General features: G+C 45.8%; 2 protein-coding genes across 4 annotated transcripts in view; both read right to left on the reverse strand.

Moving 5' to 3' along the window:
- Positions 1-11,157, reverse strand: part of ADAM19 (ADAM metallopeptidase domain 19) — a 49,269-nt gene extending 38,112 nt beyond the window's left edge. The window contains exons 1-3 of one of the 2 annotated variants that reach the window (XM_069953376.1): positions 10,949-11,157; positions 3,960-4,063; positions 3,567-3,637 (exon numbers count right to left, since the gene is read on the reverse strand). In XM_069953376.1, the coding sequence (XP_069809477.1) occupies positions 3,567-3,637; positions 3,960-4,063; positions 10,949-11,045 (272 nt within the window). In that variant the 5' untranslated portion in view covers positions 11,046-11,157. Of the gene's footprint in view, positions 1-3,566; positions 3,638-3,959; positions 4,064-7,794; positions 7,830-10,948 lie in introns of those variants that run through there. The other variant, XM_069953385.1, reaches the window with a different exon arrangement.
- An 8,495-nt stretch (positions 11,158-19,652) lies between these two features.
- Positions 19,653-24,397, reverse strand: SOX30 (SRY-box transcription factor 30). 2 transcript variants are annotated; one of them, XM_069953407.1, is made up of 5 exons: positions 24,276-24,397; positions 22,717-22,935; positions 22,179-22,320; positions 21,920-22,018; positions 19,653-20,035 (listed from the first exon to the last, which is right to left on the reverse strand). In XM_069953407.1, exons 1-5 carry the CDS (start codon positions 24,349-24,351, stop codon positions 19,774-19,776), a joined length of 798 nt encoding a protein of 265 aa, XP_069809508.1. In that variant the 5' UTR covers positions 24,352-24,397; the 3' UTR covers positions 19,653-19,773. The 2 variants fall into 2 exon arrangements, with proteins under 2 accessions (XP_069809508.1, XP_069809518.1); XM_069953417.1 differs by lacking the exon at positions 21,920-22,018 and having other exon boundaries at positions 24,276-24,396.
- Between the last annotated feature and the right edge of the window lie 302 nt (positions 24,398-24,699).

Consider the following 24,699-nt stretch of genomic DNA (forward strand, 5'->3'; position numbering starts at 1 on the left):
CCAACTACATTATGTAAATGCGAGACACTATACCATGCAAGATTTTAGGTGAAATAAAGTGGCGTTGACCCCCTCAATAGTGAAGGCCTATAGGCAGGGCCGTATTTGCCACTAGGCACTCTTGGTCCTAGTTGCTAACCCCCCTCCACCGCCCCGCTGCTGACGTCCGCGACGGGGGGGGGGGGGGGGGGTTGGTGTGGATGGGGAGATGGGTGGGTCGGCTAGCCAGGGTGCCGCTTTGAGGCCGGGGTGAGCTTCCGACGCAGACAGCCTCTCACACAGGCCAGAAGCTCACAGTGCAGCCCCGTACTTCTCTCCTGGCGGCGTGATGACGTCACATCATGTGCGCCGCCAAGCAGAGAAGTTCGGGCATCGCGGGGCTGCACTGTGAGCGTCCGGCCTGTGTGAGAGGCTGCCTGTGCCGGAAGCTCACCCTGGCTCTGCAATGGGGGGTAGACCTGCCCAGACTGCCTCTGCCCGGCCGCCTGTCTGTACCCCCTGTTCTCCCTGACGCCCGTCCGTACCCCCTGTTCCCCCTGACGCCCGGCTATTCCCCCAGCCCCTTAGCTGCTTCCCCTGCCGCCCCATCTTCTCCCCCTGCTGCCAGCCCCTTAGCTGCTCCCCCTGCTGCCACCCCCATCTTCTCCCCCTGCTGCCACCCCCATCTTCTCCCCCTGCTGCCAGACCCTTAGCTGCTCCCCCTGCTGCCACCCCCATCTTCTTCCCCTGCTGCCACCCCCATCGTCTCCCCCTGCTGCCACCCCCATCGTCTCCCCCTGCTGCCACCCCCCCATCTTCTTCCTCTGCTGCCACCCCCATCGTCTCCCCCTGCTGCCACCCCCCCATCTTCTTCCTCTGCTGCCACCCCCATCGTCTCCCCCTGCTGCCACCCCCATCGTCTGCCCTTGCTTCCACCCCCATCTTCTTCCCCTGCTTCCACCCCCATCGTCTGCCCCTGCTGCCACCCCCATCTTCTTCCCCTGCTGCCATCCCCATTGTCTCCCCCTGCTGCCACCCCCATCTTCTTCCCCTGCTGCCACCCCCATCTTCTTCCCCTGCTTCCACCCCCATCGTCTGCCCCTGCTGCCACCCCCATCTTCTTCCCCTGCTGCCATCCCCATTGTCTCCCCCTGCTGCCACTCCCATCCTCTCTCCCTGCTGCCACCCCCATCTTCTCCCCCTGCTGCCACCCCCATCCTCTCCCCTTGCTGCCACCCCCATCGTCTCCCCCTGCTGCCACCCCCATCGTCTCCCCCTGCCCCTAAGTTGCTCCCCCTGCCACCGCCACCTGCTTCCCTGCCTCCCCAGCTTCTCCCTCGGCCCCAGCCACCCCTAGCTGCTCCTCCTTCCCCTGACGCCCCAGCTGCTCCCCCTGTTGCCCCAGCTTCTCCCCCTCCCCACAGCTTCTGCCCCTGTCCCCCAGCTTCTGCCCCTGTCACCCCAACTTCTGCCCCTGTCACCCCTAACTGCCTCGCTTCCCCAGTCACCCCCAGCTGCCCGCCTGCAGACGAGTTGTGGTCAGAGAAGTCTTCATGATGGCTGCGCCAGATAGAGAAGAAAGCAAAAAGTGAGCGATGGCAAACGAAGAAGACGTCACCTGTGAGCCATTAGTATATGCACTGCAATCGCTCCTATAGTGTGCAGAGCCTGTGTACCATTGGGGTCTAAATGGGTCAGTGTATTGTTTGCGGTAGTGTACTGACACAGCCCCGCGGTCACTACAGTACACTAGCGCAAACTTTTAAACTAGAACCCAGCTACAACAGCTGCAGGCACTACAACTCCCAGCATATCCTGAGGGCTGCAGACTGTCAGTACATGCTGGGAGTTGTAGTGCCTGTAGCTGTTGTAGTTGGGTCCTAGGTGCATTATACACTGGATGCTTTGTGGCATATAAGAATACATAGATCTGTGGGGGCTCAGTGCAGGAAAGTGACCCCAGAACATCACTGATAAGGGATAGAACAAAAACATCTCCCCCTATCCCCTATTAGTGATGTTCTGGGGTCACTTCCCTTCACTCAGCCCCCACAGATCTATGTATTCTTATATGCCAGAAAGCATCCAGTGTATAATGCACCTAGGACCCAACTACAACTCCCAGCATGTACTGAAAGTCTGCAGCCCTCAGCATATGCTGGGAGTTGTAGTACAGTGTAGACAGATGTGTTGCTGGACCTTCAGGGCTGATGGTTGTCACCCACAGATTGCAGCCACCAGGAGACTCTGAGCTGTGTAAATGAAGGGTGTTCTGAGAGTTTTAGTTTGACTGAAAATATTATTCACAAGGAATTTGTCACAGATACAGATGAACCCAGGGAAGGAGCGGGTCAGCCTGTCGTGTCTCACTGGTTTTATATTGGTGGGCCCCAAGGATCATTTCCTCTGGTGGACCCAGGTGCCCCAGTCCGACACTGGACAGAACCGGTCCCCAAACTAAGACGTCCCCGGCCTCCTTCCTTCCTCCATTATGTCTGTTTGATGAGAAGAGCGGGTATCAAGCAGATCGGAACCCCAGTACCCAGCCCCCAGTACTACTGAGCGGAGCCCCCCCTGCGCTGACAGCTGGGGGGTACTACTTAGTAGTACTCGGTGCTGGGGTGCCAGCTGTGCCAGGGTATGCACCATGCATGTAACCTGCAAGTGATCTTGGGGGGGGGGGGGGCGCCTAAGCATGCAAAGTGCCTAGGGCAGCATGAACTCTAAATACAGGCCTGCCTATAGGCAATTGACCCATAGTATATATACCTCCCAGCCTACATGTTCTGTGCATTCCCTTTGGACAACTCCAGTCAAACCCCCTATGTCGGTAATAGAGGTTCCTTTTAGGAAACCACTTTTCATTCAATTTAGAGTCAGTCATTGATGTGGTCAGTCATCGCCAGGTAATGAACATGTTATGACAGGGAGGCTGGCGGAATTCTGCCACTTTTGCTCTGTATGCACGTAGCCTTAGGGTATATTTACACTCAGTAATGTAGGTGGAATCCTGGTGTCCCACGGTGTCTCTATGGGATGGCTCGCGTACCATCGCTTTCAGCTCAAAGAATAGACATGTCAATTCGTTGAGCGGAGAGAGGCTGGAGCCATCTCAGAGACAAGGAGAGATTCCCCGGCGGAGAGCTTCGCTGCGGAATTCCGCCTATATTACTCAGTGTGAACATACCCTTAGGAGTGTGTTCCCACATACAGTATCCACAGCACAACTAGTCATTTAGTTACATTGATATCTGCAGCATCAAATATGCGCCATCAAATCTGCTGCAGATCCTGAATGTGTGAATGCACCCTGTAAAGGATTAAAAAAAACATGGCTGATTTCTTCAAAAAAAAAAAAAAAAAACACACCTCCTGTGTCTACTGGTTGTGTGTGGTACTGCAGTTCAGCCCCATTGACTTCAAAGGAATTGATCTGAAATAACATGGTGGACTGGTTAAAAAAAAAAAAAAAAAAAAAAAGCCATGTTTTCCAACCCCTTTAAATTTTCTCCTACACGATCAGTATAGTGTACAGCCATATATGATGATCCGTAAGCTAAAATCGTGAACTCTACAACCATACTCACTCGTTTCTCTGAAGACTTAGAATCATCTTCCTCCCTTCAGCCATAACCATCACTTCTGCATCTGCTGGATACTAAAAAAAAATTACAAAAAATGCAAATTTTTATCCCCAAAAACACATTTAAAGGGGTTGTACAGGATTGGAAAAACATATTCCTCTAGAAACAGCACCACCGCTGTACATGTGTAGTGTCTGGAATTGCAGCTTAGCTCCACTGAAGTGAATATGGCTGAGCTGCAATCTATTGGCAGGAATGTTTTTTTTTTTTTGTTTTTAAGCAGCCAAATAACAAATAACCATATTTGTATTTACTGTAGTTCTGGCATTGTGCTCATGAACCAGGAAGATCAGGATGAACAGTATACGGTCATGACAGCAGTGAAAATCTACTTACTCTGTCATTGATTTTATCCTGTAGACCGCTGGGCGTCAACCATAGCGGGGTGATCACCTCAGAATGAGACCAGATCTTCTCGAGATGAGACTCATAGCTTATTCCTGGAATGAAAAGCATGAAAATTACAAAAAAAGGAAATGAAAAATTCTATGTAAATTACTCATCAACAGATGCTTGATTTCCTGTCCACACCTCAGTAAACCGAGATTTGTGGTGATATACAGGTAAAGGTGGCCGAGCCCTCCCCTGGCACATCTGCTTTAGTATATAGTTGTATTTCTCATAAAACAACAATTCTAGACTTTTTTTCTTTTCATTTTTTAAAAGATGTGTTGTTCCTCCATTATTTCTCCTGGAAATGTACAGCTAAATCATCCATTTAGTCAAAGAGACATGTTTTATGTAAATGTGCATATATATATATAAGCCATCTAATGCATATGGTCAGCTATATAGGAATCCATGATCGTGTGCACTGGCCCATAGACTAGAATGGGTCCACATTGTTCTCCACAATTTGTCATTATATTTAGAGATTTACAGGAGGAGTAACAGAGAAACAACACAGTCATAGCGGTATATATGTATTTCCAGACATGCAAGAATGGCCGACTAGTCCTTTCTAATCCTGGTAAGCTGCCAAGGAGGGTCCAGGAAGATGAGAACTAGGATGCTGTTTGGTAAGGTCATTACATAGACATGGTAAAATAGGAAAGAATTCTTAAAAGGGGTTATCCAGACTTAAAAACATGTCTTCCAAAAACTGCACCAATCTTGTCTCCAGTTTGGATGTGGATTTGCAATTCAGTTCCATTTAGGTGAATGGAGCTGAATTGTAATGCCACACACAACCTGATGACAGGAGTGGCGCTTTTTTTCAAGAAGGTAGCCGTGCTTTTTTTTCTGGTCCTGGACAACCCCTTTAAGAATTGTGTACTATGGAGAAACACCAATGTTGGCCTCTCAGTTTGTTAAGGCTAATAACAGGGAATAATAACACTTCCTTGGGTCAAGACGACGCGATTTCGGGTCCATTGATTTATACATGACTATTGGTCACCGCTCCATACGTCACCTGTCCCTCCTTATCTCTCTAACAGGATGCAGAAGGATGAATAAGAGGGAAATACAAGTCTTCTCTAACCTCTGAGGTAAATGAACACCCAGAGGTTTAATATGATACAGGAAAAATATTTCACAGAAGAAGTGCTTGTCGTAGTCAAAAACTTGGCCGAATAGAGGTTACTATGTTGGGAAGGATAAACTTAGGGATGGCAGCCATTTTGATTATTAAATAAGAAGCCAATATTAGACTAGAATTTACCTTACGCTTTTTTTAAATCTATATGGGCTGAAATAATGGCCGCCTCCAGCTTATACCCAAGTCTGGCCATTCTAAGGAGGAACCTGATACATTGAGGAGAAAACCCCCCACAGAACCTGTCATGGCCGCCAATATATTTTATTGACTTTAGATGGAAAAGTTCTTTCCTTCATATGGTCAGACAGGACTGAAGATCACACTGAGACGTCTGATCGTCTGCCGGATCCTGACAGGATGTGGTTGCGCCTTCCGTGAAACACTTAACACCTTGTGACGCTCCTTAGAGATTTCCGCTAGTAAATTGCAGAAAGTAGACATTTCTGTGAAAAATGGGTTCAGAAATTTTGCAACTCAATCAAAGGATGTTATCTAGTATATGACCTCCACTATTTAGGAACCAAGGGGGCTTCCCATACGCTTCCTGCCCACTCTGGTTCTATCTATCTATCTATCTATCTATCTCGGGAGCAATAAGTAGGTCTTGGATTTGGCGTACTAGGTCTTAGGTCTGATTTGGCGTACTGCAGCCAGGGCGGACTCCAGGACCCTCTTGTGACAGAGCCTTATCGAGCCCCTCATCCATCCACTATGCACTCATCCCGCTGCGAGTATGTAAGTGACAGCCCCTTTAACCCCCCGGCTGGACGTTACGCTCAGCCAATCAGTGCGCTGCCCTGCCGCAGTGGGACATTCAGACGCCGGGAGCCCCTGAAGCGGGGAGTTCTTCGCCACGGAATCCCGCCGTGCTCAGTGTGCCGCTTTAAGCGAATGGGAGAGTGCGCGGCAGAGTATGCTGGTTTAATAAATTTCGCTCCCCTGTGCGCTGTATCTGATAAAGGGTCCATTTACACAGAAAGATTATCTGACAGATTATCTGCCAAAGATTTGAAGCCAAAGCCAGGAATGGAGGAGAAATCTCAGGCTTTCCTTTATGACCTGTTCTGTTTATAGTCCGTTCCTGGTTTTGGCTTCAAATCTTTGGCAGATAATCTGTCAGATAATCTTTCTGTGTAAATGGACCCTTATGCTACGTTTACACGAGGCGATTATTGGCCCGATCGTACGATTAAAGATTTCGCAGTAACGATTTTTTTTTATAACGATCAGCGTTTAGATGGAACGATATATCGTACAGAAAATTCGTTTTGCGATCGCTTAAGCCTATCTCACACATAGGTAAAATCAGTGAATGACTGAACGATCGGCGAATTCTTTGCGAACGAAGAACGACGATTTAAGAACATGTTAAAAGATCAAAATGAACGATTTATCGATCGTTCGCCACGTTTACACGTATGATTATCGTTCGAATTCGTTATCGCGAAAATTCGCCCGATAATCGTTCCGTGTAAACGTAGCATTACTAAGCGTTTGGTGAATCCAGCCAGCCTGAGACTATGCCTGCTCCGGAGAGTTTTAGCATGGGGCCCAATCTATCCATTCATTTATGTCATATCTATTCAGGGATATCATATCCAACTATATATTGATTTTATATCTATATATTATATAGTGGTGCCTTGCATTACGAGCATAATTCGTTCCGGGACTGTGCTTGTAATCCAAATCCACTCTTAAACCAAAGCAAGTTTTCCCATAAGAAATCACTGAAATGCAGACAATTGGTTCCACACCCCAAAAATAGTGAATTTATATTCTGAACAACATGTAAAACAAAACAAACATTTAAAAACAGCTGAATATGTCCCATTATAAGTTACTGTACAGTATGGAAATCAGCATGTGGTGTATAATATATTATAGAGTAAGTGCAGAAACCTGAAAAACAGCAGCAATTTGTAGATACAGAATGGAATTGCTGATGCCCATAATGCAGGAGCGTAGTACAACAGGCGCGAATAGAGAAGGAGGGCTGCTGTCAGAGGTCTGTGTGGTTACATGACAGCAATGGGAAAGGGGGTATTTTCAGCATGGACCAATCAGAGCTGACAGAGACTGCAGGGAGCATGAAGGAATGAGCAGGACAGATGTGGGCACATACATGCAGCGCTCGCTGTCCGGAGAGAGAGGGGTTACAGCTATGGAGAGATTACCTCCACAGTCCTGTCCCCTGATGCAAGCCCCAGCCTGAAGTAGATCTACTATGATTTGGAAGGTGAGGAAGACTTCCTGGGTCAGAGTACAGTGTTGTAGACCCCACTGTGCATGCCAAGCCCCTCCCCCACTCTCCCTCCCGCCCAGTACAGGGAGCTCTTAAACCAAAACAATGCTCTTAAACCAAGTCACAATTTTGAAAAACTGTGAGCTCTTAAACCAAAACGCTCTTAAACCAAGGTACCACTGTATATATATATATATATATATATATATATATATATATATATATATATATATATATATATAGTATTTATGAGCTAGGCCTCAGCCATACAGAACATGTCCCTATAGGGGGAATATTCCTTCTATTCTGCATATTCTGATTGACAGAAAACAACCGACCGCTAAACAATTTTAACCAATTTTTCTATATTTGACAGAAATGTACACCTTTCATTAGATGCCGCCTATTCCTCAGGGACATCTTCTCCATAAAACAGCTGGCACCTTTAATCCACGTACGGCCGCCTTCCCAGAATGTGACACAGGGCCGAACCCTCGGAAAATATCTGTAAAAATCACCTCACGATAGAGACGATCTGTGAGCGGCAAGTGTGGCCTGTGCCAGGAATCCAGCCGCCTCACTGCCAGCCTCTATGAATTCCCCTCCACTCGTCTATATATAGGTGGCTATATATACACACAACGTGACACATCTGCCGTACACTGTGCAGCACCAGTATACACCGATATGTGGGTGACAACCAAAATGGCTGCCATTACAGACCTCCGGAGTGGTCACCCAGCTTTTCTAGACTCCTGAGAGGTATACATGGCCAATAGCAGAGCTGCAAATAAACAGGGAATGAGGCATATCTGTATTCAGGAATCTGGGAAAGCTGGGTGACAGTCCACATGGCTACCATTATAGCCCCTCTTAGTTTTCAACCAGCTTTCTTGGACTCCTGAAAGACATACATAGCCACTATGAAGCAGAGCGAATAAACAGGGGGGAAACTGGCTAGATCTGCCATTCAGGAGTCTGGGAAAGCTGGTTGACCTATCGTGCTATGTCTATGATCATGAAGACATGCCAGAAACAAAAGTGCTGCTGAGCAATCTGTCATTTTCAGTAGCAGCCATAAAGTGAGGCCTTCATATAAATCCATACTATTGATTGTCAGCCATCTGTACAGTATGATAGCCTGGTATCATCCTGTACTTAGGGTCCTATTCACACCATATACACCAAATATATCCACAGGGCTCCATTCACCCAGCAGATGTCACAGTGATGCTGTCCACCTGGCATCCATCAGCGGAGATACCTAGTCTTATATACAGATATACAGAGCCTATAGGGGACGTCTGCCGCTCTACACCTCAGGGCTATGTTCACACATTGTCTTTTGGTCATTGCTTTCAGCCAAAACCTGGAATGGAACCAGCAGAGAAAACTATAAATGTTCTGTGTTTTTCATCCGATTCTAGTTATGGTTGACAAGGCTGGGGGTATACATGAGGACCCCCCCCCCCCCCCCAACACATATACTGCTATGTCCAGGTCCATACAGGTAGTATATAGCCAGCAATATGTACATACACAGTATACACAGCACTACATGCAGTAAACACATACTGTCAGCAGCACTATATACCTAAAATATACACACATACAGTATACAGAACACTATATACATACAATATACACACATACAGTATACAGAACACTATATACATACAATATACACACATACAGAACATTATATACATACAATATACACACATACAGTATACAGAACACTATATACCTCTAATATACACACATACAGTACACTATATACATACAATATACACCCATACAGTATACAGAACACTATATACACACATACAGTATACAGAACACTATATACATACTTCGAGTCAGCAATATACACATGTATAGTATACACAGCACTATATGCATACAATATACACATACAGCCATCGGTATACACACATACAGTACACACAGGCAGCAGTATACACACATACAGTACACACAGCAGTATACACACTTATAACATATACTCATACAGTATACACAGCACTTTATACATATAATATACACACAGCCATAAGTATACACAAAGCATTATATACATATACTGTACAGTACACACAGCCAGAAGTATACAAACATACAGTATACACAGCACTATATACATACAATATACACATATACAGCCAACAGTATACACAGCACTGTACACATACAGCCATCAGTATACACCAAGCAGTACACATACACACATACATCCTGCAGTATAGACACATACAGTACACACAGTCAGCAGTATACTCACATATGGTATACACAGCAGTATACACACTTATACACTCATACAGTATGCACAGCACTATATACATACAATATACACACACAGCTGGCAGTATACACAGCACTATATGCACACATACAGCCAGCAGTATACACACATACAGTATACACAGCCTGCAGTATATACATACAATATACACACATACAGTATACACAGTCAGCAGTATACACAGCACTATATACATACACAACACTATATACATACACAGCCCTATATACACACACAGCCGGCAGTATACCCAGCACTATATACATGTATACCCAGCACTATATACATACACAACACTATATATATATATATGTATACACAGCACTGTATACACACACACACAGCCAGCAGTATACACAGCATTATATACATACACTGCACTATATACATACACAGCACTATATACACACACACAGCCAGCAGTATACACAGCACTATATACATACACAGCACTATATACATACACAGCACTATATACACACACACACAGCCAGCAGTATACACAGCACTATATACATACACAGCACTATATACACACACAGCCAGCAGTATACACAGCACTATATACATACACAGCACTATATACATACACAGCCGGCAGTATACACAGCACTATATACACACACAGCCAGCAGTATACACAGCACTATATATATATATATATATATATATATATATACACACACACACACACACACACACCCACACACACAGAGCCAGCAGTATACACAGCACTATCTATCTATATATATATATATATATATATATATATATATACACACACACAGAGCCAGCAGTATACACAGCCCTATATACACACACAGCCAGCAGTATACACAGCACTATATACATACACAGCACTATATACATACACAGCCGGCAGTATACACAGCCCTATATACACACACAGCCAGCAGTATACACAGCACTATCTATCTATATATATATATATATATATATATATATATATATACACACACACACAGAGCCAGCAGTATACACAGCCCTATATACACACACAGCCGGCAGTATACACAGCACTATATATATATATACACACACACACACACACACAGAGCCAGCAGTATACACAGCCCTATATACACACACAGCCGGCAGTATACACAGCACTAATATATATATATACACACACACACACACACACAGAGCCAGCAGTATACACAGCCCTATATACACACACAGCCGGCAGTATACCAGTATACAGGAGCACTCGCCTGCTGCGGTCCCGGGCACAGGTGCTCCCAGCATCATCACCACCCAGATCCCCATCCAGACTCGGGTCCCCCCGGGCCGGGCAGCTCCGTCCTCCATCCGCGGGACCCCCGGCTTCTTCCCGACTCCACATGCAGCAGTCCCGGAGCATGTCCCCCAGCCGCGGTGCCCGGTGCCGCCCTGCTGGAGCCTCCCACCGAGGAGAGCGGCGATCAGTGACCGGGAGTGAGCGGCGTGTGCGGGGAGCCGCCGCTATATATACGGGGGAGGAGGAGAGAGGACCGGAGCACCGCGCAGCCCCCTCCCCCTCTATAGGCTTCTCTATATGTCCCCCGATCAGGGTACTATCACCTGCTGCATCCTGCACTGCCCCCTATCGTGTACCAGCGGCCGCACTACAACTCCCGGGATGCTGGGGATTGTAGTCCACAAATCTCACAGCTCCTCTCTATATCCTTACAGGACAGGTGGGGGATGCCAGACCCTCCAGCTTTGTGAATTATGGAAATACTAGAAGGACCCCCTTTAACTGTTTAGTTCAGTTATGGAGTTAGACTGCACCCATCCCAGCAAGGAAAGGGGTGACTTAACCCTCTTCCTTGCTGGCATGGGTGCAGTGCGAGGTCAACGTGGACCCAGGGGGTTAAGTGGGGATGCCATGCATCTTCGCTTAACCTCCCCTGCAGCTCAAATTATTCTGTGTGGCACCACCCAAGGGGTAAAGTGCATATTCACTCAACTCCCTGGGGACCAGACTGTAGGCAGCTATTTGTAAAGATGCTGCTTACTGTAAGGAGCAGGACGCCTGTTAAAATGATGGGTGTTCTGCTCCTGCCTTCTTTTTTGTGTTCCTCTTTTTGTTTTTTTCAGATATTGATATCCTGCCAATTACGATGGATTCAGTGGACTACATCGATGACCAGCTCGTTTTTAGATTTAATAAAATGATTAACAGTATTTTTTTTTTTTTTTTTATTTGAATAAAAAATATTTCTTACTTGTATATTGTCTTTTTTTTCTTTACTTTACACAGGCTTGGTAAAACACTGAATGAACTTCCATTGACTTCCAGCTATCATCTGTCCGCTAGCGCTTTTTTTGTGTTTCTTCTAAATTTGGAGGCAGTGTAAAAGCAGCCTCAATCAGGTAATTACTTGGTGACCCCCAGACTGTGGCACCACCTGTAGTTAGACCCTATGCCACCATTAGTAGTTAAGACCCCATACTGCACTCCCATTTTGGATCCCCAGACTTTGCCTTTTTTTTTATCAAGTTATGACATAATACAGTGCCTAGTGCAGTCCCCATAATGTGCCCCCTTCTGTTAGTTCCGCACTTAGTGCCATCTTCTGCAGTTAAGCCCCCACACTGTGCCCAGCTTGTCAATAGGTCTCACAATGTGCCCTCTTATGTAGTTTGGCATCTAATGTGCTCCCCCATCTCTAGATGCCAGCACTGTGCCCCTTAATATAGTTAGGCCTCTACACTGTGCACCCATCTGTAGGTAAGCTCCCCACACTTTATCTCCTTCTGCAGTTAGGGTCCTATTACACAGAGCGATTTTTAACAATTAACGACTAACGATAAACGATCGGAAACGAGATTGTTTATCGTTAACCTGAATTTGTTCACCATATTACACAGAACAATGGTCGTTAGATACGATCGTTATTGTGATCGTTACTATGAACGTTTATTCCTTCTGATCCGAGCAAAACAATGAACAATGTGCAATTACACTGAACGATTAGTGAATAAATGTGAAACTTGAGCGAATGAGTGTGGAATTACAGCAAACGATTATCGAACGATTAATGGTTATTTTAGGTTCAGATCTAAATCAACGACATACGAAAGATTTTTCGATTGTTGCCTGCAGTTACACAGAATGATTATCGTTTAAATTCGAACGATATAACGATTTTATGTGTAATAGGGCCCTTAGGCTCACTGTGTCCCATTCTGTAATTACCCCTCCACACAGCATCACCATGTATAGATAGGGCCCACACTGTGCCCCCATCAGTAGTTGGGCCTCAATTCTGAGCCCCTATCTGTAGTTAGGTGCGACACTTTGCCCCCTTCTGTGGTAAAGCTCTTACACTTTTCATCCATTCCTAGTTAGGCCCCCACACCATGCCCCCTTCTCTAACTATGCCTCCACACTGTGCCCCTTCTGTAGTTACGCCCCTACATTGTACCCTTATCTATAGTTACACCCCCACCCCCCACTAGAGATGAGCGAACTTGCCGGATTTCTGGTTCGTATGAATCAGAAATCTCGGCGTCTGATTCCCGCTGTCTGCTCGCTCTGTGCAGCGGGTGGATACAGCGTAAGGAACGCCAGGAAAACTGGGATACAGCAATTGGAATTGGCTGTATCCCAGTTTTCTAGGCGTCTCTGACGCTGTATCCCCCCGCTGCACGAAGCGGGCAGACAGCGGGAATCAGACGCCGATGTTGCTCATCTCTACCCCCCACACACACTTTGCCCCTTCTGTGATAAGGCTCCCACACTTTTAGTCCATTTCTAGTTAGGCCGCTGCACCATGCCACCTTCTTTAACTATGCCTCCCCACTGTGCCCCTTCTATAGTTAGGCCCCTACATTGTACCCTTATTTATAGCTACCCCACACACACACATACACACACACTGTGCCCTCTTCTGTGGTAAGGCTCCTACACTCTTTATTAATTTCTAGTTAGGCCGCCACACCATGCCACCTTCTGTAATTATGCCTCCACACTCTGCCCCTTCTGTAGTTAGGCCCCTTCTTTGTACCCTTATCTATAGTTAACACCCCCCCCCCCCCACACACACACACACACACACACACACACACACAGTGCCCTGGCTTTGAAGGAAACCAGTCAGGACGATTGTGCTAATATGGTTCCTAGCTGCACAGTATAGATCCACTGTGCAGCTCTTCAAAGCTACCAGTCACGTAGCTTTACATCAGGGAAAAAGTAGTTTAATTGGCCAGGAGAAAGGCAGCGACCAGTCATCTGGGCGGGGAGCCACCCATCACTAGTCATGGCTCTCTGCCTGCCAATTGGGATAATTGAAAGGAAGAGAGGCCACTAACAGGTCTCTCTTCCCTTTTAATCATCCCCTGCAGAGTAACTAGTCACGGGTGGCTCCCCACCCAGATGACTGGTCGCCGCCTTTCTCCTGGCCAATTAAAACTACTTTTTCCCTGATGTAAAGCTACTTCTGCAGACGCGACTTGTAGCTTTGAGGAGCTGCACAATAGATCTATACTGTGCAGCTGGGAACAATATCAGCACAATCGTGCCTATTGGTTCCCTTTAAGAATATGGCAGCTAGTTTATATTTCCTCCATGTTTTAGTAGTTTCCTTCATATATGGCTGCCTCCTTATGCCCATCAATGAGTCAGCTGCCTGATGGAAGGTGCACCCACCTGTCTGCAGCATATGCTGCTCACAATCTGCCGGCTGCGACCACCCCCGCGCACAGTGTACATATGTATTATAGGAATGTAAGGATTTATCTGCGTCTATTCCTCTAAATCGCATTATAATACCGACAAGTCAAAACAAGTCTAAGCGAGGGGCAGCTGCAGGGCCAGAATTAACATAGTAGGGGTGGTGGGGTTTAGAGGGAGGTGTGTACGTACACCAGCTGCAAGTATGCAGGGACAGGATGGCTAATAGGGGCCTAATGGGAACATCCGCACCCGGCTGCTGAGTGATTTCTTAATATTATTATGGTACTAGTCTATACTTTATAACTGATGGCTATATAGCTGTTGCAAAACTACAACTCCCAGCAGAGTGTAGTCATGCAACAGCTGTAAAGCCACAAGTTGGGGAACACTGCTTTATCAAGTTTTAAGAACATCTAAGGATTAGCCAAGCCACAAGATCTGTGGAAAAGAATTAAAGGGGTTCTCCAGGCTTAGAATAACATGGCCACAGCGCCAATCTTGTTCTCAGTTTGGGTGTGGTATTGCAGCTCAGTTCCATTGAAGTTAATATAGGCAAATTGTAATACCACAGACAACCTGAGGACAGGGGTGGCACCGTTTTTGTTTTACAAGAAAGTATGTTTCCATTTGCTAATCCTGGATAACCCCTAGCAAAGGTCTGACCACCAAAGGATAGGGCTAACAGTGACCTAAAGTCACTAGTAGTAAAATCACAGCCCTGGCACAACTTCAATTGTTCTTTATGAGGAAAAGGTGGTGGGAGAAACTTTTACAAAATTACTTTTCAATTGTAGAGTGTGGATAATTCGCCCGATTAACGATGTCGGAGTAACGATTTTTTTTTTCATAACGATCAGCATTTAGACGGTACGATATATTGTACGGAAAATTCGTTTTGCGATCGCTTAAGCCTATCTCGCACATAGGAAAAATCAGTGAACGACTGTTTACACGGAACGATATGCAAATTTTTTGCGAACAACGATTTTAGAACATGTAAGATCAAAATGAACGATTTCTCGTTCGTCGTATGATCGTTTGCAGCTTTTACACGTACGATTATCATTCGAATTCGAGATCGCGCGAATTCGCAAGATAATCGTTCCGTGTAAACGCAGCATTACACAGACAGATTTATCTGACAGATTTTTAAAGCAAAAGCTAGGAAAAGAGGATAGATCCCAGTCTTTCCTTTATGACCTGTTCTCTATTTATTGTCTGTTCCTGGCTTTGGCTTCAAAGATCTGTCAGATAAATCTTTGTGTGAATGCACCAATAGACACTCTTTTAAGGAGAATGTACCACTTCCATTAGTAAATATATATATATATATTTCTACTATCTGGTTAGCACCAGTGCATAGACCCTGTTGGCACCGTCTATTTTTTAGACCGTGATCTGCGATGCTTTCTCTATATGCAAGTGAGGTCCCTTTGGCGCACTGGAGGCGGGCCTACCAATATCTCCTCCTCTGGGTGATATGCTAAGGCAGAGCCAGGCCAGACTTGATTCTGAAGGCCTCGAGTCACCAAGGGGAGGAGACATCTGTGCACTGGGGGCGCCAGGCCCGCCTCCAGGGCACCAAACCTCCCCATTTGCATATAGAGAAACCTGCACAGATCACAGGAATCACAGGAATGGACAGCACCACCAGAATCTACTCGCCGATGCCAACCAGGTCGTGGGCAAGTGCAATGGAGCAGTCAGCTTACAAGTAGGGTTTGAGAACTTCTTACAAGTAACGATTGGGGCCTTTTTAGGACCCTATTACACAGCCTGACCCGGCAGTGTAGATGAGTGCCAATCTCATAGGTCAGGACTCATTTACAGTCTTTACACTGCTCAAGCACCATCGCTGGATCATTGGAGTTATTAGGGGAGATTTATCAATCATGGTGTAAAGTGAAACTTGCCCAGTTGCTCCTAGCAACCAATCAGATTCCACCTTTCATTCCTCAGACTTTTTGGAAAATGAAAGGTGGAATCTGATTGGTTGCTAGGGGCAACTGAGCCAGTTTCACTTTACACCATGTTTGATAAATCTCCCCCATTGTCTATACAAATTCTGAAATCCTCCTTTTGACATGAAGTGGAACCCGGTATGGAGTTTGGTTTCATACTAGGCTGATGATCCAGTAAGGACTCCCAATACACATCAGACTTATAAGCATTATGCTGCGTTTACACGGAACAATTATTATTCGAATTTTTTCGCAATAACGATCGCATTTGAGCGATAATCGTTCTGTGTAAACACAGCAAACGATCAAGCGACGAGCGAAAAATCGTTCATTTTGATCTTTTAACACGTTCTCAAATCGTCGTTCATCGTTCGCTTAAAATTTGAAGATCGCTTCGTGTAAACAGTCTTTCAAAGATTCACCCTATGTAAAAGATGGGCTTAAGCGATCTTAAAAACGACCGCAATAACGATTTTTCTTATGAATCTCCTTACGATTTTTCTACCGATTTATTCGTCTAAACGCTGATTGTTATAAAAAACAAATCGTTGCTTCAAAATCGTTAAACGATCGAATTATCGCTTCATGTAAATGCAGCATTACATTGCAGCATAAAGGTACCATATGGCGTCACACTGCCTATAGGTGCTCCATGTGCCCTATATAGTATGGATCTTCATTCGCTGTAATAAGATGTATATCAAACTGACACCTAAAATAAATGGAGTGATGAGATTTTCAATGATTTATGATGGACGGTGTAGAATTCTTATCATCAAAAGCATTTCTGTCCGGCGCTATTTCTAGTCCTGGCCAACCACTGACAGCTGCTGCCTGAAGGAAACGCACCCAGCTGCCCAGCGCTAAGTATAGGGAGGTCAAGTGTCATTGCCAATAAACAATAACACAAGATGGGCGACTTCACAGGCAGGGAACAAATGACGCCAAAATCTACATAGTCCCTTTATATACTAATCTGCCCAGCAAGTCCTATCATAATGCTGGCAGGTCAGATTGCTGACTTATAACAAAGCAAGAAAACCAACATATATATTCATTTATGTTCCTGCACACCCCTGCCTTCCTGTCACGTGACTTCCCTGTTAAAAAGGGTTTTCCAGGATTACAAAAGCATGTCTGCCTTCTTCTAGAAACAGCACCCTTTAGTCTCAGTTTCTGGGTATATTCACACAAACGGGCTCGCAGCGAGATTCTCGCTGCGAGCCCGGCAGGTCCTGGCAGTTCCCATACACTACATACTTGCTGCGGTCTAAACGACCGCAGCGAGTATGTAATTATACCGCCTTTAACCCCTTCTGCTCCCGCCCGGCTCCCCCGCTGTAAGCATACTTTACCTGTCCTTGCTGCACGGGGTCCCGGCGTCCTGCTCTCCCGTCCGGCCAATTAGTGTGTTGCCCAGCCGCAGCCACTGATTGGCTGGGCCGGAGAGCAGGACGCCGGACCCGTGCAGCAAGGACAGGTACTGTATGCTTACAGCGGGGGAGCCGGGCGGGAGCAGAAGGGGTTAAGGGCGGTATAATCACATACTCGCTGCGGTCGTTTAGACCGCAGCAAGTATGTAGTGTATGGGAACTGCCAGGACCTGCCGGGCTCGCAGCGAGAATCTCGCTGCGAGCCCGTTCGTGTGAATATACCCTCTGTGTGGTATTGCAGCTCAGTTCCATTGAAGTGAATGGAGCTAACGCCACATACAGCCTGAGAACAGGAAAGGTGCAGACATATTTTTCGAATCTTGGATAACCCCTTTAAGGCTTTAGTCACCTGCTGCAATCATTCTATAGTGTTTGGTGCAATTTTGCTAAATTATGTCGGAGCTGCATTTTTTTATATAAATTGGGACCACTACAGGTGAACATACCATAAGGCATTTTTACACGGACATTTCGGAAGATCCTTCTATGATCCATAGAGTTTTTAGTTTTGAGACATACTAAAGTTTTTATCGGTTGGGATCAGATCGTTCAGACTTAAAGGGGTTATCCAGCGTTACAAAAAACATGGCCACTTTCTTCCAGAGACAGCACCACACTTGTCTCCAGTACAGGTGCGGTTTGCAATTAAAGGGGTGCTCCGGTGGGGGGGCACTTTTTGGGGGGGAGGTGGCTGAAATAAAAGACGTCCACTTACCTCCCCGGTTCTAGCGGCGGGTCCCCTATCACGGCGCTCCGGTGCCCGATTCCCGGCCGCTTCCGGGTGTCTGACGCGGGCCCGAGAATTCACGTCTTAGGTCCGCTCAGCCACTCAGTGAAGGAGGCGGGATCCGTTTGAAGTCCGCTCGGATCCCGCCTTCTTCACTGAGTGGCTGAGCGGACCTGAGACGTAGTGTCTCGGGCGGCGTCAGACACCCGAAAGCGGCCGGGAACCGGGCACGGAGCGCCGTGATGCGGGACCCGCCGCTGGAACCGCCAAAAAAGTGCCCCCCCCCTCCTGGAGCACCCCTTTAAGCTCCATTCACTTCAATGGAACTGAGCACCAAAATTTGCACCCAAACTTGAGGCAAGAGTGGGGCTGTCTCTGGAAGAAAGTGGCCATGTTTTTGTAGCACGGGATAACCCCTTTAACATGATGTGATCAGTCAGGGGCTGACCACTCCTCTGAGTCAAGAAATCTTCCAATGACTTGTATTGAAAACTGCAATACTATTGTACGGTATAGGCCTTCAGAAGACCACTGTCCGCCATGAGAGCCAATGGGCAATCCCACAATTCCATCACAGGATACCAAACTGGAGATATGACAGCATCTGCCATGTAACCTCTTAGGTACCATATTTGCTCCAAAAATGTCAAATGACCAGAATCACAGTGTACTCCAATGCCAGACACTGACCAGCAGCGGATAACACATCTGCCGGGTATGGAGTGGGCTCAGTCACTGAGATTATTGCTTTTGGGTTAGGGAAATATGGAGTAAAGGCACAAAAACGTGTAAAAAGTATAGAAAAAAAACAAACATACATGGTAAACCACAGTACACAGTAGTGTATTCTTTCCAGTCTGACACAGTGCTCTCTGCTGCCACCTCTGTCCATGTCAGGAACTGTCCAGAGCAGGAAAGGTTTTCTATGGGGATTTACTACTGCTCTGGACAGTTCCTGACACAGACAGAGGAGGCAGCAGAGATCACTGTGTCAGACTATAAGGAATACACCACTTCCTGCAGGACATACAGCAGCTGAGACGTACTGAAAAACCTGACATTTTTAAATAGAAGTAAACTACAAATCTGTATATCTTTCTGCCACCAGCTGATCTGAAAATATGTTTCCCCTTTAGTGGAATTAAATAAATTTTTATTTTATTTATTTAGTTGTTTTTTTCTGAATACATTTTAGACGTATACTTTTTGTTTAGAATATTTTTTAACTCATTTCCACCATTCAGATTCAAGCTCATTCTGAAGCCAAGTCTGAAAGATCCAGTAGTTCCTGAGAGGATAATTCATCCGCAGGTGGGGTATAAAAGGGGCTTCTTCCTGTGCTGGGACCTGTGTGGGTGTCCTCAATCCTCAGCAGGTTATCACTGTCATTGTAACATGTAAAGTCTCTTGTAAAACCAGAAATCATGGGGTCCCGCGGGGGAGGTGGGTCCTTAGGAGGTCCTGGGTATTTTGTCATCTGTGCACTATGGTCCCCATGGGCAAAATATGTGTTTCTGTAAAAAAAACAAAATAGAAGGAGGTTACCCATTGATATTGATGACCTATTCTAAGCATAGTCCATCAACATTGCAACCCTTCCAGTAATTATCAGCTGCTGTATGTCCTGCAGGAAGTGGTGTATTCTCTCCAGTCTGACACAGTGCTCTCTGCTGCCACCTCTGTCCATGTCAGGAACTGTCCAGAGCAGTAGCAAATCCCCATAGAAAACTTCTGCTCTCCAGACTGGAAAGAATACACCACTTCCTGCAGGACATACAGCAGCTGATTTTTTCTGGAGATTTTTTAATAGAAGTGAATTACAAATCTCTGGCACCAGTTGATTTTAAAGAAAAAAAAGTTTTAGCTGGAGTACCCCTTTAATGGGAGAAGAGCTGCAGTAACCAACCTGGCCACTACACAATGTATGGCGCTGTCTGCTACTGGATCTTTGGCGCCGCAGCTCTGGCCAATTGGTAGTGCTGGGTGTTGGACCCCCCCAATATACTGATAGCCTGTAATGTCACTTCCTGGGTGGGGTCAGGAGCCTATGTGCAGATTAATCCTATACATGGCTAAAATTGTCAAAATCCAAACTAGATTTTCCCTATATTGTGTGAATGTGCCCCAAGTCTCCATCCAGGCCCCAGACAGATGACCGGGGGGATAATAAGTGCAATGTCTTGTGTCGGAGACCTCAGATCCCCCTGCCCACCCAGCAGTTTTTCTCTTATTACTTCAAAGTCTTTGACAATACAATACGACATTGCTCTCTCACATAGAGAACCTACTACTCAGCTGCTTTATCTCAGACGACACATCATCGCAGTCTTATTGATGATCTGCGTGATTATACATCAGTGTGAATGAAGCCTTTCTACGTCTCCTGTGAGTCACCAAAGCTGTCTAATTTTTTATGTCTGGACTGAGGGTGATGTCTCGCTGATAATACAAGAGACCTCTGGGCTATATGACTAGTTGTCCAATGCATCAGGAACCCCATTTTATTCAACTTCTGAAGAGGATGGCTCCATTCAGTGTGTAGTGGCCGTTCCAGGTTACTGCAGCTCGGCTGCCATTGAAGTGAATGTGAACCGTTCTGCAATAACCACTATATAACGAACAGAGCCAACCGCTTCCTCCTCATTCAATGGGGGAGATTTATCAAACATGGTGTAAAGTGAAACTGGCTCAGTTGCCACTAGCAACCAATCAGATTCCACCTTTAATTTTCCAAAGAGTCTGTGAGGAATGAGAAGTGGAATCTGATTGGTTGCTAGCCCCTAACTGAGCCAGTTTCACTTTACACCATGTTTGATAAATCTCCCCAAATAGTGGTCAGCAGGGGTGTCAGGTGTCAGCAACCCACCAATCAGACATTGCCGGCCTATCCTGAATGTAAACCCCTACAATACAGATCCCTGTTACAGCCTCCAATGTCCTATACAAAGGAAAATACACTCCTTAAAGGAGATCTTCAACGAAAACCAACTAGTTTCAAAAAGTTACATAGATCTGTAATTTACTTCTCTTTAAAAATCTCTAGTCTTCCAGTACTTATCAGCTGCTGTATGTCCTGCAGGAAGTGGAGTATTCTTTCCGGTCTGACACAGTGCTCTCTGCTGCCACCTCTGTCCATGTCAGGAAATGTCCAGAGCAGGAGAGGTTCTCTATGGGGATTTGCTGCTGCTCTGGACAGTTCCTGACATGGACAGAGGTGGCAGCAGAGAGCACTGTGTCAGACTAGAAAGAATACACCACTTCGTGCAGGACATACAGCAACTGATAAGTACTGGAAGACTTGAGATTTTTAAATAGAAGTAAATTACAAATCTATATAACTTTAAAATAAGTGGCAAACAACTTATAAAAGGAAGGGGAACCAACTGGTGCAACTCTACCCAATATTTGGAGGTTGTGCGGGTATTGTCCATATTCCCGATCCCGCTTCTGGAGTCCGAGGTGATCTCCAGGTTTTCTTAGGAGATACCATACAGGGGCTGCAAGGAGAATACAGCATTACATACCAGCCATTGAAGTGGATGGGTATTCAGGCAATACAGTACTACATGGATGGAGGGGATCCCCCTCTATGACGTGACGCCCATCAGTATACAGATATGACATGTGACCTGCAATGCACAGTATAATCCCGCCTACCTAGAAGGGAAAAAATATGGTCCATGCAGGAACAAAGGTTGTTGCAATGCCGGCTGTAGAGGTTGTCCAAAGCAGTCGATGAACACAGGAGGACGAGGCGAAATAATACCGTCACATCTGCTGGTACCCGAAACAGCTTCCCCTTTAAAAAGTAAAAAAAAAAAAAAAAAAAAAAAAGCTATTTAAAGGGGCAAATTTCCAGCGGGATAGTGAGAAACCAATGTGGACCACCATATACGTATATAGTATCGCAGGGGTAGGGAACCTTGGCTCTCCAGCTGTTGCAAAACTACAACTCCCATCATGCCTGGACAGCCAAAGCTAAAGCTTTGGCTGTCCAGGCATGATGGGAGTTGTAGTTTTGCAACAGCTGGAAAGCGAAGGTTCCCTACCTCTGCTGTATCGTAATAGTCAGTAGGATAAGGTGTATGGTCGGCTCTCCTTCTACCATCTGGGTGCTGGAGCAGTATTACTATGGCACCCCTCCTGCCCCTTATAGTGAGTACACTCTTTGAGGACACTTCCATTATGCAGGTACCTGGGAACGTTTTGCCACGTTTCCTGGTCAGTTTCCGGGCCGCATCCCAATATGGTTTTTTCTCATCTTCGGTCAATTTACGCCAATTCTGACCTAAGCAGGTGTTGATTTCGGCACTGTTGGCGCTAGGATTGGCTCTTTTTAGGTCTTTACGATGAATTTTCGCCCATATCGTATAAGCGGTCACTGGATGTCTTATGTCTGGTTTGTGGGGGGATTCTGCAAGCAATTATTCAGCAAATAAATATATGACCAAAAATTAAAGGGGTCCAATGGTTACATATGGCAAGTGGGTCACAAGACATGCCATAAGTATAGAAGCCCTTTAAGGCCCACCTAATGCCATATAACTGAAGAAAACACCTTTAGGCCATGTTAACACAACGTATGTTTTGCATAAATCACGGCCGTTGTTGCTATTTGCACCAACGGCCGTGATTTATGCAAAACATACTTGGTATTTGAATGGAATAGAATCCCGGCCGGAGCGTATACACATAGAGGGAGATTTATCAAACATGGAGTAAAGTGAAACTGGCTCAGTTGCCCCTAGCAACCAATCAGATTCCACCTTTCATTCCTCACAGACTCTATGGAAAATGAAAGGTGGAATCTGATTGGTTGCTAGGGGCAACTGAGCCAGTTTCACTTTACACCACGTTCGATAAATCTCCCCGCATGAAAAACTGACATGTCAGTTTTGTGCGGCTGCTATTCATTGAATAGCAGCCACACAGATATGTCAGTTCACCCAATGGAGAGTGCGGCTCCGGGCGCACGCTCCATTGTGTGCAGCGGGGAATTGGGATGCGGGCGCACATGTACTGCAGTACTGGCCGCAATGATCTTCTGGCTGTTCTGGGTCACAGATCGGACGGTGTTTAACGCTGTGGGAGGGATTGCTTACCAAATTTTTTTTTACTTTCATATCAACTGGTGCCAGAGATTTGTAATTCACTTCTATTAAAAAATCTCAAGTCTTCCAGTACTTATCAGCTGCTGTATGTCCTACAGGAAGTGGTATATTCTCTCCAGTCTGACATAGTGCTCTCTGCTGCCACCTCTGTCCATGGCAGGAACGGTCCAGAGCAGGAGAGGTTTTCAATTGGGATTTGCTGCTGTTCTGGACAGTTCCTGGCATGGACAGAGGTGGCAGCAGAGAGCACTGTGTCAGACTGGAAAGAATACACCACTTCCTGCAGGACATAAAGCAGCTAATAAGTACTGGAAGACTCAATATTTTTTAATAGAAGTAAATTATAAATCTCTGGCACTTTCTGGCACCAGTTGATTTGAAAGAAAACATTTTTTGGTGAACTACCCCTTTAAGGATTAAGAAAGTTGACAAGAGACCACAGTGTTTTTTAGACAGCACCCGTAGATCTCTTTCCTGGGCCTCTGTCACTGATGACCTTTGTGTTATCCCAACTAGGACTGGACAGGGGTTCATTGGTGTCCCCTCAATAGTAAAGTCCTTATAGTCAAAGGGGCTGTCCTCTAACTCTCCACCCACTTGGCTGTTAAGCCCCATCTATTACCCTGCATTTCATCCGCCTCACCTCCCTGAATTTGTAAGGCATCAAACGCCATACTGAGACCCTCCTCGGGATCATCCTCACAGCTCCTACTCGCCATCACTGTCAGTTAATACTCTCCTCCCTGGATATCAAACATGCATAACGGACGTGCCACCTGACAACCGAGCATTGCGATTGGCTCTTGAGGAAGTCCATCATAAAAACCCTTTAATAATGTGAGGGACCACTCAAGTACAACCAAGCAGAAGCTCAAAGGGGGGTCTCCAGAATTAGAAAAAACACAGCTACTTCTTTGCAAAAATAGCGCCACCCCGGTATCCTCAGGTTGTGTGTGGTATTACAATTTAACAATATTCAATAAAACTGAAATGCACCCAAACTGAGGACAAGAAGAAAGCTTCTAAGCCTGAATAATCCTTTATTTGTTATACATCGTTTTATCTTT

This window comes from Dendropsophus ebraccatus, chromosome 1 (genome assembly GCF_027789765.1).
Source record: "Dendropsophus ebraccatus isolate aDenEbr1 chromosome 1, aDenEbr1.pat, whole genome shotgun sequence".
Lineage (NCBI taxonomy): Eukaryota > Metazoa > Chordata > Amphibia > Anura > Hylidae > Dendropsophus > Dendropsophus ebraccatus.